Source organism: Linepithema humile, chromosome 2 (genome assembly GCF_040581485.1).
Source record: "Linepithema humile isolate Giens D197 chromosome 2, Lhum_UNIL_v1.0, whole genome shotgun sequence".
Classification (NCBI taxonomy): domain Eukaryota; kingdom Metazoa; phylum Arthropoda; class Insecta; order Hymenoptera; family Formicidae; genus Linepithema; species Linepithema humile.
In genome coordinates this window covers 6,356,250-6,368,890 of record NC_090129.1, presented here as the reverse complement: position 1 = coordinate 6,368,890, position 12,641 = coordinate 6,356,250, and the positions used below count along the sequence as shown (strand labels likewise).

General features: G+C 38.2%; 1 protein-coding gene across 13 annotated transcripts in view; it reads right to left on the bottom strand.

The window, feature by feature from the left end:
• LOC105678710 (cyclic nucleotide-gated channel alpha-3) overlaps positions 1-12,641 on the bottom strand; it is a 159,970-nt gene that overhangs the window by 11,134 nt on the left and 136,195 nt on the right. For 11 of the 13 annotated variants that reach the window (XR_010888386.1, XR_010888393.1, XR_010888390.1 and 8 more), the window contains 3 exons: positions 10,464-10,604; positions 6,189-6,341; positions 4,215-4,364 (listed from right to left, as the gene is read on the bottom strand). Coding sequence is in view for 1 of the 13 variants with exons in the window: in XM_067348954.1 (XP_067205055.1) it covers positions 4,215-4,364; positions 6,189-6,341; positions 10,464-10,604 (444 nt within the window). In the remaining 12 variants the exon portion in view is untranslated. The remainder of the gene's footprint in view (positions 1-4,214; positions 4,365-6,188; positions 6,342-10,463; positions 10,605-12,641) is intronic. The other 2 variants (XR_010888389.1, XR_010888392.1) reach the window with 1 other exon arrangement.

Sequence of the window (12,641 nt, the reverse complement as noted above, 5' to 3'; positions counted from 1 at the left end):
ACGTAATTGCTTAAGACGTGCGCAGTCTCAGTCGTAGTAATAAATGAAGGTGAGAGTGCGCGAACTTTATATATTTCCAAGGAAGATTTATCCGTTGCATTCCTTACGTTCGAAAGTTTCACTTCGTTAGTATGCTACGAGTGCACGCGAGTCGTAATACAAACTATAATAATTAAGCCTGAAGCGATGGAAACTCCTTGCTGCTGATTGAAAATTACGCTCCCATATATGTGACTTTTACTAGAATTTGCAGTGCGCAGCACGCGTCTCTCCATCATGCAGAGCATAATAAACACCTCTCGCATTGCGTTATATATTATTCAGAAAGTTTTCTCGTCTCGGACGTAATAAAGCCCCTTCTCCATCGTCTGGTACACGCTTTCGGTCAACGCACCGTGACACGCTTAGAATTTTTAATTCTTACGAAATAACTCTTGTACACATCAACTTTTATTAATTGCAAAGCCTCGAGGAATCGGCAAGAAAATATTTTTACGAAAATGCGTGCAAACGAACGACGTGCAAGCTTTTTACCTTGTTTTTCGTAGTAAATACGCACGTAGCTGTTTACTGTAGTTTCGTCGGCGATAATATTTTTGTTGTTTGTTTAGAATACGCTTATCGCACATATTGATAATAAATTGCAACGAATAATAATAATAATGTATATATATATCAATGCTGAATAATAAATATATGCTTGTGAAGAAAGGTAGTCTATTTTATTTTCCACTGTCGACAATTTTTTTCTCTCAGCGTTTGTCGGATAGCGAAAACAATCACCGTTCAAAATTGGCTATCTTTCTTCATGGATTAATCAAGGTAATCAAAGTTATATCTGATGTCTCAAAAGTTAGCTAAAGAGAAACTATAATTAATTTGTACATATATATATATATATATATATATATACATATATTTGTGATGTATGTATATATATATATGTGATAAAAATTGACAGATTCGAATGCAGGTCAGTACATCCGTACGAAATCAGCACGCATCACAGCAGTAAATTACAATCATCAATAAGAGCCTACATCAGGGAGTGATAGTGGCAAATCGTGAGAAATACGTGAATAGTGCAATGAATAGTAACATGAGAATATCGCATGAAAATGGAAATGCTATCGTAGGAGGCATTTGTAAATCGGGCGCAATGATAATTCTCATCGATAATGAAACCATATGCATCAAAGCTATCAGTAACCGCGCGATTGCAGTAATTAATAATCGATAATCTTGGCTAATAATTTACAAATATAATAAATAAGCTTTAAATAGACCTTACAAATGCCACCCTCTGTAATAATAAACTGTAATAAAGATGTAACAATTAATAAATATGCAAAATGGTATAATAAAAACTGTGACAGTCCCAGCGTGGCGTGGCAGCACCGATTGCGAGAATTAAAGATATGATGCTGAAGAGGGCGTGGTTAAAATCTGAATCGATTCCAGATTCTAAGCCACCTCCGCTAATAGAGCTACGAAAGCAAAGTAGAAATTGAGCATGAATGGCTAAAAATATTTCTCATCGAGATCTTATCGACCGGTACGCCTCGTTAGGAGCCGACTCGCAACGATTGGCACGCCTACACACGCGTATTTCCGAATGGAAAAAAATAAGCTGACTAATAATTCCGAGCAATAGTTCAGCCTTTTATTATTTTAATTTTTTATTTCTCTTTTTTTCTTCGAGAGCACGAGGTGTCGCCAAAATTTTGCGGTGACTCTGCCGCGCCGTAAAAAGAAAAGGAAAAGGGAATTTGATATTTTACGACATGCGTCATTGTTCGGTTGGTCGTTCCGGTCGATCGTAAAAAAAAACAAAAAAAAATAAATAAACTGTAGTACAGTAGCCGTGAAAAAGATTGGAAGGGTGGAGACTAAAGGGCAATACGTGTCACGTGGGCCTTATTCGAGATGCGTCGACGGTCTCGCAACGACGGGCTCCGCCGCGTGTGCTTGCGAAGTTCAATTAACGTTTCTGTTTATTGGGTAAGCAGAGTATCGTAAAATTCTCGTCTCTCGACGCAAGCATAACACGAAATTCAAATGCGATTGATTCGGTTCGCATGGCTAAACGCCCGCGGAATCCGCGGCAATATCCCAGGACGATGGATATCCTGTTATCTACAAATAACAGTATCTGAAAAACTTTTCACATCTCCGCGCAAGCTAATTTCGCCCGGTTTATGCAGATACAACGTGGCGGAGTTATAGAGCTTGTGTTTTCTAAGAAGATAAGCCGAGACAGCCGCTGGCAACAAGGAAAATTCTTTATAAACTGTTAAAAAAAAAAGGAAATACAAAAAAGATAGTATCATAGAGAATTAAATTCCTTTAATTTAATAACAGCGGAGGCCGCTCTGAAAATATGAGAAGAAAATTCAATTTAGAGGGGATTAAAATCATTCAGATGGCGCGGCTCTTATTATAAACCGAAGTTTCTTCACGACGACTACAGACGCGAGGTTCGCTCGAAGAAAGAGTTTTCTGAAAAGAGTTCGACGGAAGAATAAAGTTCATGCCGTCTCCGGGAGGAGCGACTCTCTTTCCGCGCGCCGACGATAGTTGCGATGCTTATTTTTTCGTCTCGTCGAGAGTCGTCCGGAGAAACCTGGTCCTTGAAAACAAGAACAAGAGACTGGTGCTATCGATCTCGCGCGACGACCTGCACGCGCGGACGGCTCCATCCTGGTAGACAGCGGCAATAGAATTGTCGATGCAGAGAAATTGGAACGATACTTTGCATTGCCAATCCTCTTTCCGTCCTCGTCAGGGACGAGCTTCCCGGAAGACGCGCGAGTGATTGAAGACGGTGCGTGGGGCTTTGAAAGCCGGCTTTCCCATCACGTCCATTAAATTGTGCAGGAAAATAAGCCGGAAAAAAATTTTTTTTTTTTCCCCGTTGACTCCTTTATCAATGTGCGTGCGCGCGCGACGAATACGAATATCTGTTGAGCCTGGGTTAAACCACGTTGATTTTTCTCTTCGGTCATTTAATAGAATTTGTCTTGATATTTCTAGAAAATCTACCCATGCACTATATTTTTTGCTATAACTAATATCTTTAGATCTATAAATGTTGTTTTCAGATAATATATATTTTTGTTTTCTGCTGTGTGTATATTCGGCTAAAAGCGATCACTTTCCACTTCACGTTCATATTGAATAATGCGTTCCACATGAAACGAATTGAAACCCCAAACTCAAATAGAGAAATTTCGCAGTAAATTTGCAGGGTGAATATGTGAACCATAAATTCCGCGACAAATCCAGCGATAATGGGAAAGTACGCGCAGCAAAATTGTCCACAGTAGGTAATTCAACGTCAATCACAGTTAAATTAGATAAAACCTGTCTTTCTGAAAAGATAATATAACGCCCATGAAAACAGAAGAGCTAAAACTCGGTTAATACCTGGACGATTTATTTAGTTTTTACTCGCGTATACGTGAACTTAAATTGCAAGATTATGTTTAATTTTGAAAGTGCTCCGGAGTTTTGTAGCAAGCTCTTTAATAATATAACTCATCCATATTTATGAGTTTATTTATGAAAGATCTGAGATGATACTAACAAGACACTCACAAAATTTTCTGCTATCTTTAATTATAAGCGAACAGTAATGAAATTAATATGTCGAAAATATCGACGTATAACTTGTTAAAAAAATCTATTTCAAGTAACGCTGCGGTTATTTCTATTTTAATTGTCATCGTGGAAAATGTGAAATTTTTATTTTTGTTCCTAAATTTGTTTCAATTTTTAAAAAATTCTATCAGTCTCTATCAAATTTTCTTTTCCATTTTATAGGGAAAGAGAGAGAGAGAGAGAGAGAGAGAGAGAAAGAGAGAGAGATAAAGAGAGAGAGAGAGAGAGAGAGAGAGAGAGAAAGAGAGAGAGAGAGAGAGATTGACGATTGATATATTTACGCTTTGATTTTTTTCTTCACTACGCTATTCACCGTGCGGCTGTCGTTGCATGAACGTCGATCGCGATTAAAAGGTGAAAATTGACAAGTGGGACAAGTCTGCGAGAAAAAGAGAGATAGTGAAAAATTGCTAGAGAGATCGTTTTTAGATCGGCTCATACCGGCTCGACGGCTTGCCCTCTCACAGAGTGGTAAGAACGTGAAACGTGAAAACGTGATCGTGAAAAACGAAGGGGGACAGCTCACGGGCCCCTGGTCCGTTTGGAATATTTACCGCACTCTTTACCTGCGGTCCCCATATTGAGAATGCTGATCTCCCCGAAGTAGGAACCCGCCTTAAGGGTGGCGAGCACCGTCTTCCCGTTGTCGGCCACCACCTGCAGTCGGCCCCTATTCACTATGTACATCTCCTTTCCCACCTCACCTGCAAGCACGCAAATATCACACCCAAATAATTAAATTGGAAATAAACGCGATCATGTGAATAAAATCTTTATTCCTCTGTTTTTACTTTAATTAAAGCGTATCTCAGGATTTTTTATAATAATACTAGCATATAAAAAAATAGTACAAGTCGTATTTCTTTCATTTTCAAAAAGTTTTTTGTGAATGTACTTAACATAAAATCCAACTTTTCTTAGGTAATATCTTTTTATAAATCTATAAAAATAATCAACTAGGACGGCGCCATTGGTTGGGATGCAACAGTCGGTGTGCTTCGAGGTATACGACGAGAGTTAGTGCTTCTACGTAGTGTAACAACGCTCGTATCGTTTTACTGATGTGACTTCCGCCACTACTAAACATTACGCATCATCCGGTGGAGGAACGAGAATAACGAGAAAATGGAATAGAAATAAGAATTAATTAACTTTTAGCAATACGTATGTGATTCGCTTTTCATGCTCTTTTTTAGAAAGCAACACAGAGAAAAAAATAAGATACGGTTAAAATTAATTGACGCCGGTGGAATCGCGCTTAATAAGATAGTATCTGCGCGCAACAGAACACGCGAGGGGAACGGCCATAGTTTGTACGCGGCGAGTAGTAACTCTAAGTCATAATTCCGACTGTAATCGCGCAACGCGATGCAGCGGCGGAAATGACGCGAAGCGAAGTCACCCATCAAAGTAGAGGCATTGCCCGTGGAGAAAATGACCGCGGCATTCCTGAACGCACGCGACGGTCGTTTCGCCGGCAATGAAGAGCAACTCCCATCGAGACGGAGCAAAGTGGATGGGAAGACAGGCAGCTTGTAGGAAAATGACTCGGTTTCTCGGTCTTCGCACCTTAGACGAGCTGAGAAATTACTCGTCTAAATGTTTATGCTTTAAAAATATAAATACTACAGAAGCACGCCGAAGGAAGCGGAAAACAATACGTTTTTTATTTGCTTATGACCTACTTTTTGATGCGCAATATAAATATTCGAAGGGAAACATCAAAGCTATTTTTTTAACAAACTTCAAGATTTCTTTATATCAATGAAATCGATTTTTGGAAAATAATTATTATTAAAATAATCGCTGTGATAATTGTGATAGCTTCACAAAACAAATGGTAAAAAATTTCCGTTTTGTAATATAAAATTAAGATAAAATAAAAAATTACATTTATGGCGTAATTAGAAATTTGAATTGATATGTTCGTCAGTTTTATAAAAGTGTCAAATTTTTCTAAAAAAAACTAGAATTTCGGAAACTATAGAAAATCATTGAAACATCGTGAGAATTTACGTGCCGATTCCCAATGCTGGTGAGCTATACCAAAGTACGCAAATACGCGCTTCCTTTCCTCGTGTTGATAACGAGCGCGGCGCAGTTATCTCTCTCTCTTTTTGGTCATAAAGTAAAAATATTCAGACCTACCGCCGGTTCCCGGTTTACGCTACTGGTGACGAGGACGGGCATGGAAAGAGGACGTGCAGTCATTTTTCACACCCACGGTACATTGTTTGGCGCGCTGCCAACACCGCGTCCTATAAGCAGGACACACCGGAATCCGAGGAGAAATCGCATGGAGGAGGAAGAAAGGCCGCCGCCTAGGATTTGCACTCTCGAGGGACCGTAAAATGACAATGGAAATGGAAAAAGTCGATACTGCTAACAATCGCCTGTCCACTTTTGATCCAAAATCTAATTTATGATTTAATCCTTCTTTAAGGGTGTAAAAAAGTTTCGAAAAATATTTCATCACTCGAATATAATTCGAAAATTTGTCCTCTAGAAATAATAATTTGATGTCTTACCTTTGCGGCAAATGTAGTCGCCAGGTGAGAAAAGAACAGGCCGTAGTCGCAGCACCAGCTCGCACAGGAAGCCAGCTTCCGTGTTCTGAAAGATCTCGACTCTCCTCAGCGTGTCCAGATGAACGTTTATGGCGATCTCTGCCTTCAATTTATCTGCAACGCACGAGAAGCGACGAGAATATTAATGAACAAATGAATAAGAAAAATGTTCAAAGACCTTCGAGATAAAAATTCCAAAGAAAGAGAGAAAAAGAGAATTTTTACCCTCCGGCGAAAATGCAATGTATGGTCCAAATAGATGGCTAAATTACGTAAAAAAGTAATACGAAGTAAAAGTTCTTTTTTTAAATTAATTTAAAAAAATTTAAAAAGTTATACGATCTAACTTTTCTATAACCACAATTTTTTTCATTATTCTACACATTTCGCGTTTGATATTTAAAACCTCTTCCGCGATACCTCTATAATGAAATTTTCGCGCGGAACAGATTGTACGGCTGCACCAGTGGAAGTTGCGAAGCGCCGAGAGATTGTTTTTGTTACGCTACGCTGCACGACAGCTTCAACTCAAACTTTAAAGCGCAAAGCCACTCTCTCTTCGAAAAGAACCGCATATGTTTTTACAAAAGCAATGTCTCATTAACCAGGCGCACTTCGTTGAACTTGACGTTCGCGACAGATCCGAGAAAAAGTTGTAACAATTAGGCGATACACATTTTGACGTCCTCGTACACGTGTTGCACGAAGTGATAGCGTTTTTTTTTATCCAGGATAAAAAGTGGCCGGTAAAAATGTCGAATCGTCCGTAAATCGTTTGCGGAAACGTGCCGAGAGACACGGAGGTAAACGTTGGGCCGGGTTTTATCTCGGCTGTTCGGAAAATACTGTTTTAAATGCACGCGTCAATATTACCGCCGAAGCTAAATCAAACGAGCAACTTTTTATAGAATATTTTGTGGATTCGTGCGAACAAACGGCGAGATTGAAATTATCGAAAGCTGTCACGTTTATTAAGATTTTTTTACAAACAATCGATTTACATATCCGTCGACCTCTCTGCAATTTCGCTCAAGTTTATTACTGTAAATTATGTACACTAATTATTTCTTATTTGATTTATTCTTCGATTAAATGATACCGATGTTGACAAAATCGACTCGACTCGCCACGACAATTGCATATTTCCGCACAAATATGGTTCTGGATTGAAAATGTCATTAATAAGCGAATGCCTGATTATCCGGCTCATTGTGATAAATATTAAGTTATAAATAATTATACATTCGCACGCACCGACTCATTATTCACAAAATAAGATTTACTGACCGCTAACGATAATAATTATTTCCCTCATCAATCCTTGATTAACCAAGTGAAGCTTAGTATTGTTGCTGTTGCCGTCAATATAATTATAGCAACGTGTACGCCAGGAATTGGCAGTTAACCCAGAAGCATGTCGACTGTACAAGTGCGCATATGCTGCGACATTTCTATTGTCACGGCGTATCTATTGTTATTGCGGTAATATTGCCGCGTAATTAGCGCCAAGTTCCGCATATTAGCGCTAATCGAATTGTGATTGTGCAAGCGCGGCACATTGTAAGTGCCGAGGCGCGTGGCATTTTTCGCCACGTGTAATTTTGTCGGCGATCGATACGACCCGATATTAACGCGTAATGCAGCCTAATTGGCCGTCTCTGCGTCGGTATAATCCGATTATTATCCGCCGTACGAAAATGCGCAATACCGAGTGTTTTATAATATATGCGTAGCGTGCTGCGAGAACTGCTTCGACGACCGCGGCTGCCGGCGGACACATTTTTCGAGCGTCGCGCACTAACGCTCCCGGCGTTTCGAGTAATTAATATAAAGAAATTATGTAACAGCAGCAGTAGGGACAATAAAATTTTACCTTTTATTTGCCGCATATTGAGAGAAAGTAAAAAAGTCTCTATAAACGCAATTTAAATTTCGCAGAATATTTAATGTCGCAAAGCATTGCAAAAATTCAAACTAATTATTCGCAAGAAAATATCGATATTATGCGGAAACGTTCGGTGTTATTAGTTTTCGATATTACTTTCATAACGCGTTGTAGCCGACCGAATGACTCGCGGGAACACCCTCGCGCTATAATAGTCGGCAATTTTTCATTTCGCGCTAATATTCAATCCCCCAAGTCCTCGTTACGCCACGCGCACTTGGAAGCTTTACTATTCGCATCGTTTACTGCATCGAGAATTGTGTCATTTAGCGAAACGGTTTTCAGGTTGTTGCCCTCGTTCCTTGTTCCCGTTGTGGAAGCTCGTCCACGAGAAGAGCATTTCGCAGTGAAACAATAACGTCCCTCTTCGACAATTTATTCCCTCTTTAACATTCTACGGCCCAGACTGCGTTACCGCTACCCTCCCGAACTCCACTTCTTCATCGTTAAATAAGAGAATGACTGTGCGAGAAAAAAAGATTGCTCGCATGTATTAAAATTATAATGAGCTGCTGGACGAAAGAGTGAATGGTAAAGCGTGTTTCTTTCATTTTTCAAGAAACAAAAAGTTTTGCGAGAGTATTCACATGGAAGTATTGCAAAATGCAGTATCGCGTAAAAGCACGTAAAAGCCACTTTATTCTTTTCTCTAAGCAGAGCAATTATGAAAAAGATCTGAATTTTACATCGCGCCGTTAAGAAACGCTTGCTATTGTGGGGTGAAAAATCAGTCGATACATTTTCACGGAAGAGAAATTTGCGCGAGACCGCGAAAGCTTAGAGGGAGAATTGACAATTTTCTTTTTAGCGGGAGCTTGACTTCGCGCTAAGCACTACCGTATATCTGGCGCAATAAATTCCCGCCGTAAGTCCTCCTATGTTATCCGATGTAGTCCGTGGGTCCCCGACCCTTCGAGTTTACTTGCCAGATTCTATACACACTGCGCTTTATGTTGCATACTCGGTTTTATAGCGTTGCGAGCAATACAATCATTATTACAGTTCTTTACGGGCGTTTTAGTAGGGAATTCGTAACAATAATATTGTTCCACTCCAATAATCCGCCCGAGTTGCCGTTAACAATCGGTTTAGAAATGTGTTTCTTGCAGTTTGCGCAAGCGGTAAAAAAACGTTCGTAAAATTTATGAATACTTGCGTGCTTCGATCGGAATATCGAATACATATTGCTGCGGATCATTAATTAAAAGCAAACTCTTGTTAAAAGTTCTGAAAAATTCTGAATAAATTTATTTGTTAAAAAAGTGAACGATTATATGTATTTTTATGTTGCAAACCAATAACACATGTAAATTGACCTATTTTCGCATTCCGCTAATTAAATATGCAAAATTCATTAATTGTGCATCTTTATTGAATTACAAAGAGAAAGAGAGAGAGAGAGAGAGAGAGAGAGAGAGAGAGAGAGAGAAAAACTTATGGTGAGCGCGGGGAATTAATAAATGCCAACTTTCGAAATACACCGCGAAGTTTTAGCATGTATTTTTGTTTCACCTCTTGGCAAAAGTACCTTGGCGAAAATTCGCGCACAACTGTTTGCTCTCGTGCAGTTGCATTAAAGGGTGACGATGTTGGCAGCTGTACATGTAGCCTGCTTATGCTTCGGTTTGCTCGCATTTTAGTTTGCAGATCTCGCCAGCAGTTACGAGATCAAATGTTTCCTGCGAAATTATATACGCCAACACCAACGAAAGGCGGCGATACCGATTTCATTGCTCGTAAACATTCGCTTCGCGTAATTTAGAATCGTCGTTATTTGATTAATAAATTGCTGTGAAAAAAAATAAAAAGTTTTTAACTCACAAAGTTCACGACGGATGCATTAATTGCACATTCGTTAAATTATACGCCTGTAAAATAGCGTAAGCTTGACCCGACTACTCTTGCGCACCGGACTTATATAAATATCATAAAGTTACGACCACGCCGGATTTTCACGTATCTCACGTTTATGCAAATATATTCATTCCTGTTTTATGTTACATATTAATAATTAGAGAATAAAGAGAGAATAAATAATTAATATGAAAATAAGATAATAACATTCGCGTTAATTACATTATTCATTATAATTTCCACGAATTTCTCATATTAAAAATAACTGCATGCCTTTTGTAAAATGCAATTTTACAGTTTCTTTTGCATTTTTATCTGTGTTTCTCATTTGTCTCTTTTTCAGTAAATTAATTTTCAGTAAATTAATGCGTTGCGTATTAAAGTTTATTACATTACATTACAGTTACTTTAATATATAAATTGAAATATCAACTTACCCGGAAGACAACTCACTGCTTTCTCCTCGTCGGAACACTTCTGCGTCAGCCACAGATAGTCGAACCATTTGATAACCTTCACCTGCAAATGATTCGGCACTCTCCTCATCCTCATGTACGTCTTCACGCCGTCCAGCTTCGCTGCAACCAACAAACAATTGTTTCTGTTACAATTTATGATCTCGATTGACAACTCGATCGTAATACGATTACGTATGCATATATGATTTTCCATTTATCCTGCAGTACGCGTCTTTATTTTTTAATTTGATGCGTTATCGCGCAACACCTGTCAACTCGTTCACGCTACACCAAACGAGATATTAATTCTCGATGAGCTAATCGCGCATGTATCATATACCATATATCGTTTTCGATTTCATCTAATTATCATTAAAGCATCGGAAACCTCGCATTTAGCCATCTCGCTTTTCAATCCGGGAACGTGGTAATACGTCATTATATAATTAAAATGTTCGATGAGTATTAATCCTGGCGGTCTATTTCGGCGATTAAAGTTGATAAAATCGAATGTTGTCGGTCGTGCGTTTTCACGCGATCTGTACGGTTCAACAAATAAATGCGTTACAAATGCGGAATTCGACAAAGTCAAAGAATTAACTGTGATTAAATCACTATCTGATATTGCTTAATTGTTGATTAATTTATTATTGATTATCATCGAAGTGTACTCTTCCGTGCACTATCTAAAAGCTCATCCCGCTCTTTTTATTTCATCGAATCAATTATGGCGATTGTTATAAATTAAATCGGTGATATATATTGTGCGACTTAATAATAAGAAATTTCTATTAAACCATTTCAATTTTTCTCAAGCAGCTTTTTGTCGAGATAAAGGTTATATTGCCATTATTATTTAATTTAAACGAACAGAGACAATTTTCTCGTACGGTTTTTATTTTCACAACGAGAAAAGCATCGATGTAATCTGTTAATATAGCGATACTGGCGTATCCGCAGTGCAATCACGCTGCACGGGTCACAGATCAATAGTAATGCAGTGAAACGGAAAACTAAGATACGGTTACAATTTTATGGGGATCCTATCTCGACGTTGCATATTCATGTGAGCCGAAGATTCAATTTTCAGAGAAAAAGCAGCCTAAAAACATTCGTTAAAACAAATATTGTTAAAAAACAACACAATAAAGATAATAACGGTCAATAAAGTTTATAAAAATGTTTGAAAATACAAAAATATATTATCTTGAATTCGTAAAATGTTGAAAAATAAATTATGGATTAATGCAATGTTTAATTCTATTTAAAATATATAAAAAAGATATCTTCAAATTTTATATAATAATTTTATTCAAGAATAATCGGAGAATATAATTTTTAAGCACGGACGAGACTTTAATTATCGCTTCTCTTGCATCGCGTTGCTTGCCACGTGTTTGCATAAATGTAACGTAATAAAAAAATTGACAAAAACGCGAAAAGTAACGACTGATACGTGTTCGCCATGCCAAACGGTTTCTGTGACGAAATGTAATTTTACAAAATACGACGTACTCTTCTACGCGGAGAAATATACTGAAGTGCATGTTAGTTTCAGGTAAACTTTTCGATAGCGAGCAGCAGTTGAAAGTAAATGTTTTGACAACTTTGCTATGCAAAGAGAGACGTTTCCGTCTTCTGCAACGAGTCTGCTGAAGATTAAATATCGTCTGCATAATACGAATATTCGAAAATATGTAAATCGAGAGCAACACAGTTTAGAGGTCTCAATAGAGTGTTGATAGCGAGGTCCGCCCGGAGGTCCGTATCATGGAGAGAAGAGATATTATTACTGAATTCGCGTCGCTCGCGCATCCATTACGATTCAAGGATTCATAAATATGCATTATGGGGTAACGAAGAACGCATATCAAGGAACGAAATGTCAAACTATCTCCGAATGCCAATTGCTATCCATGTTAAATATTCAATGTTCGATATTTAATTGAGCCAGCAAGAAGTAATGAGACCAATAAAGGTGACTTTTTTTGTCAAATCACATTGCGTTACTGCACTCATAAATATTCAATTATGCGTTCGTCTTTTCGCATAAACTATATTTTTTTTATAAAGATATTTGGAGAGTCATGCTGTCGTGTAGTTTGCTGACAAATTATTAACTGACAATATTTTGTGGGGTCGTACAATCTTTTATTA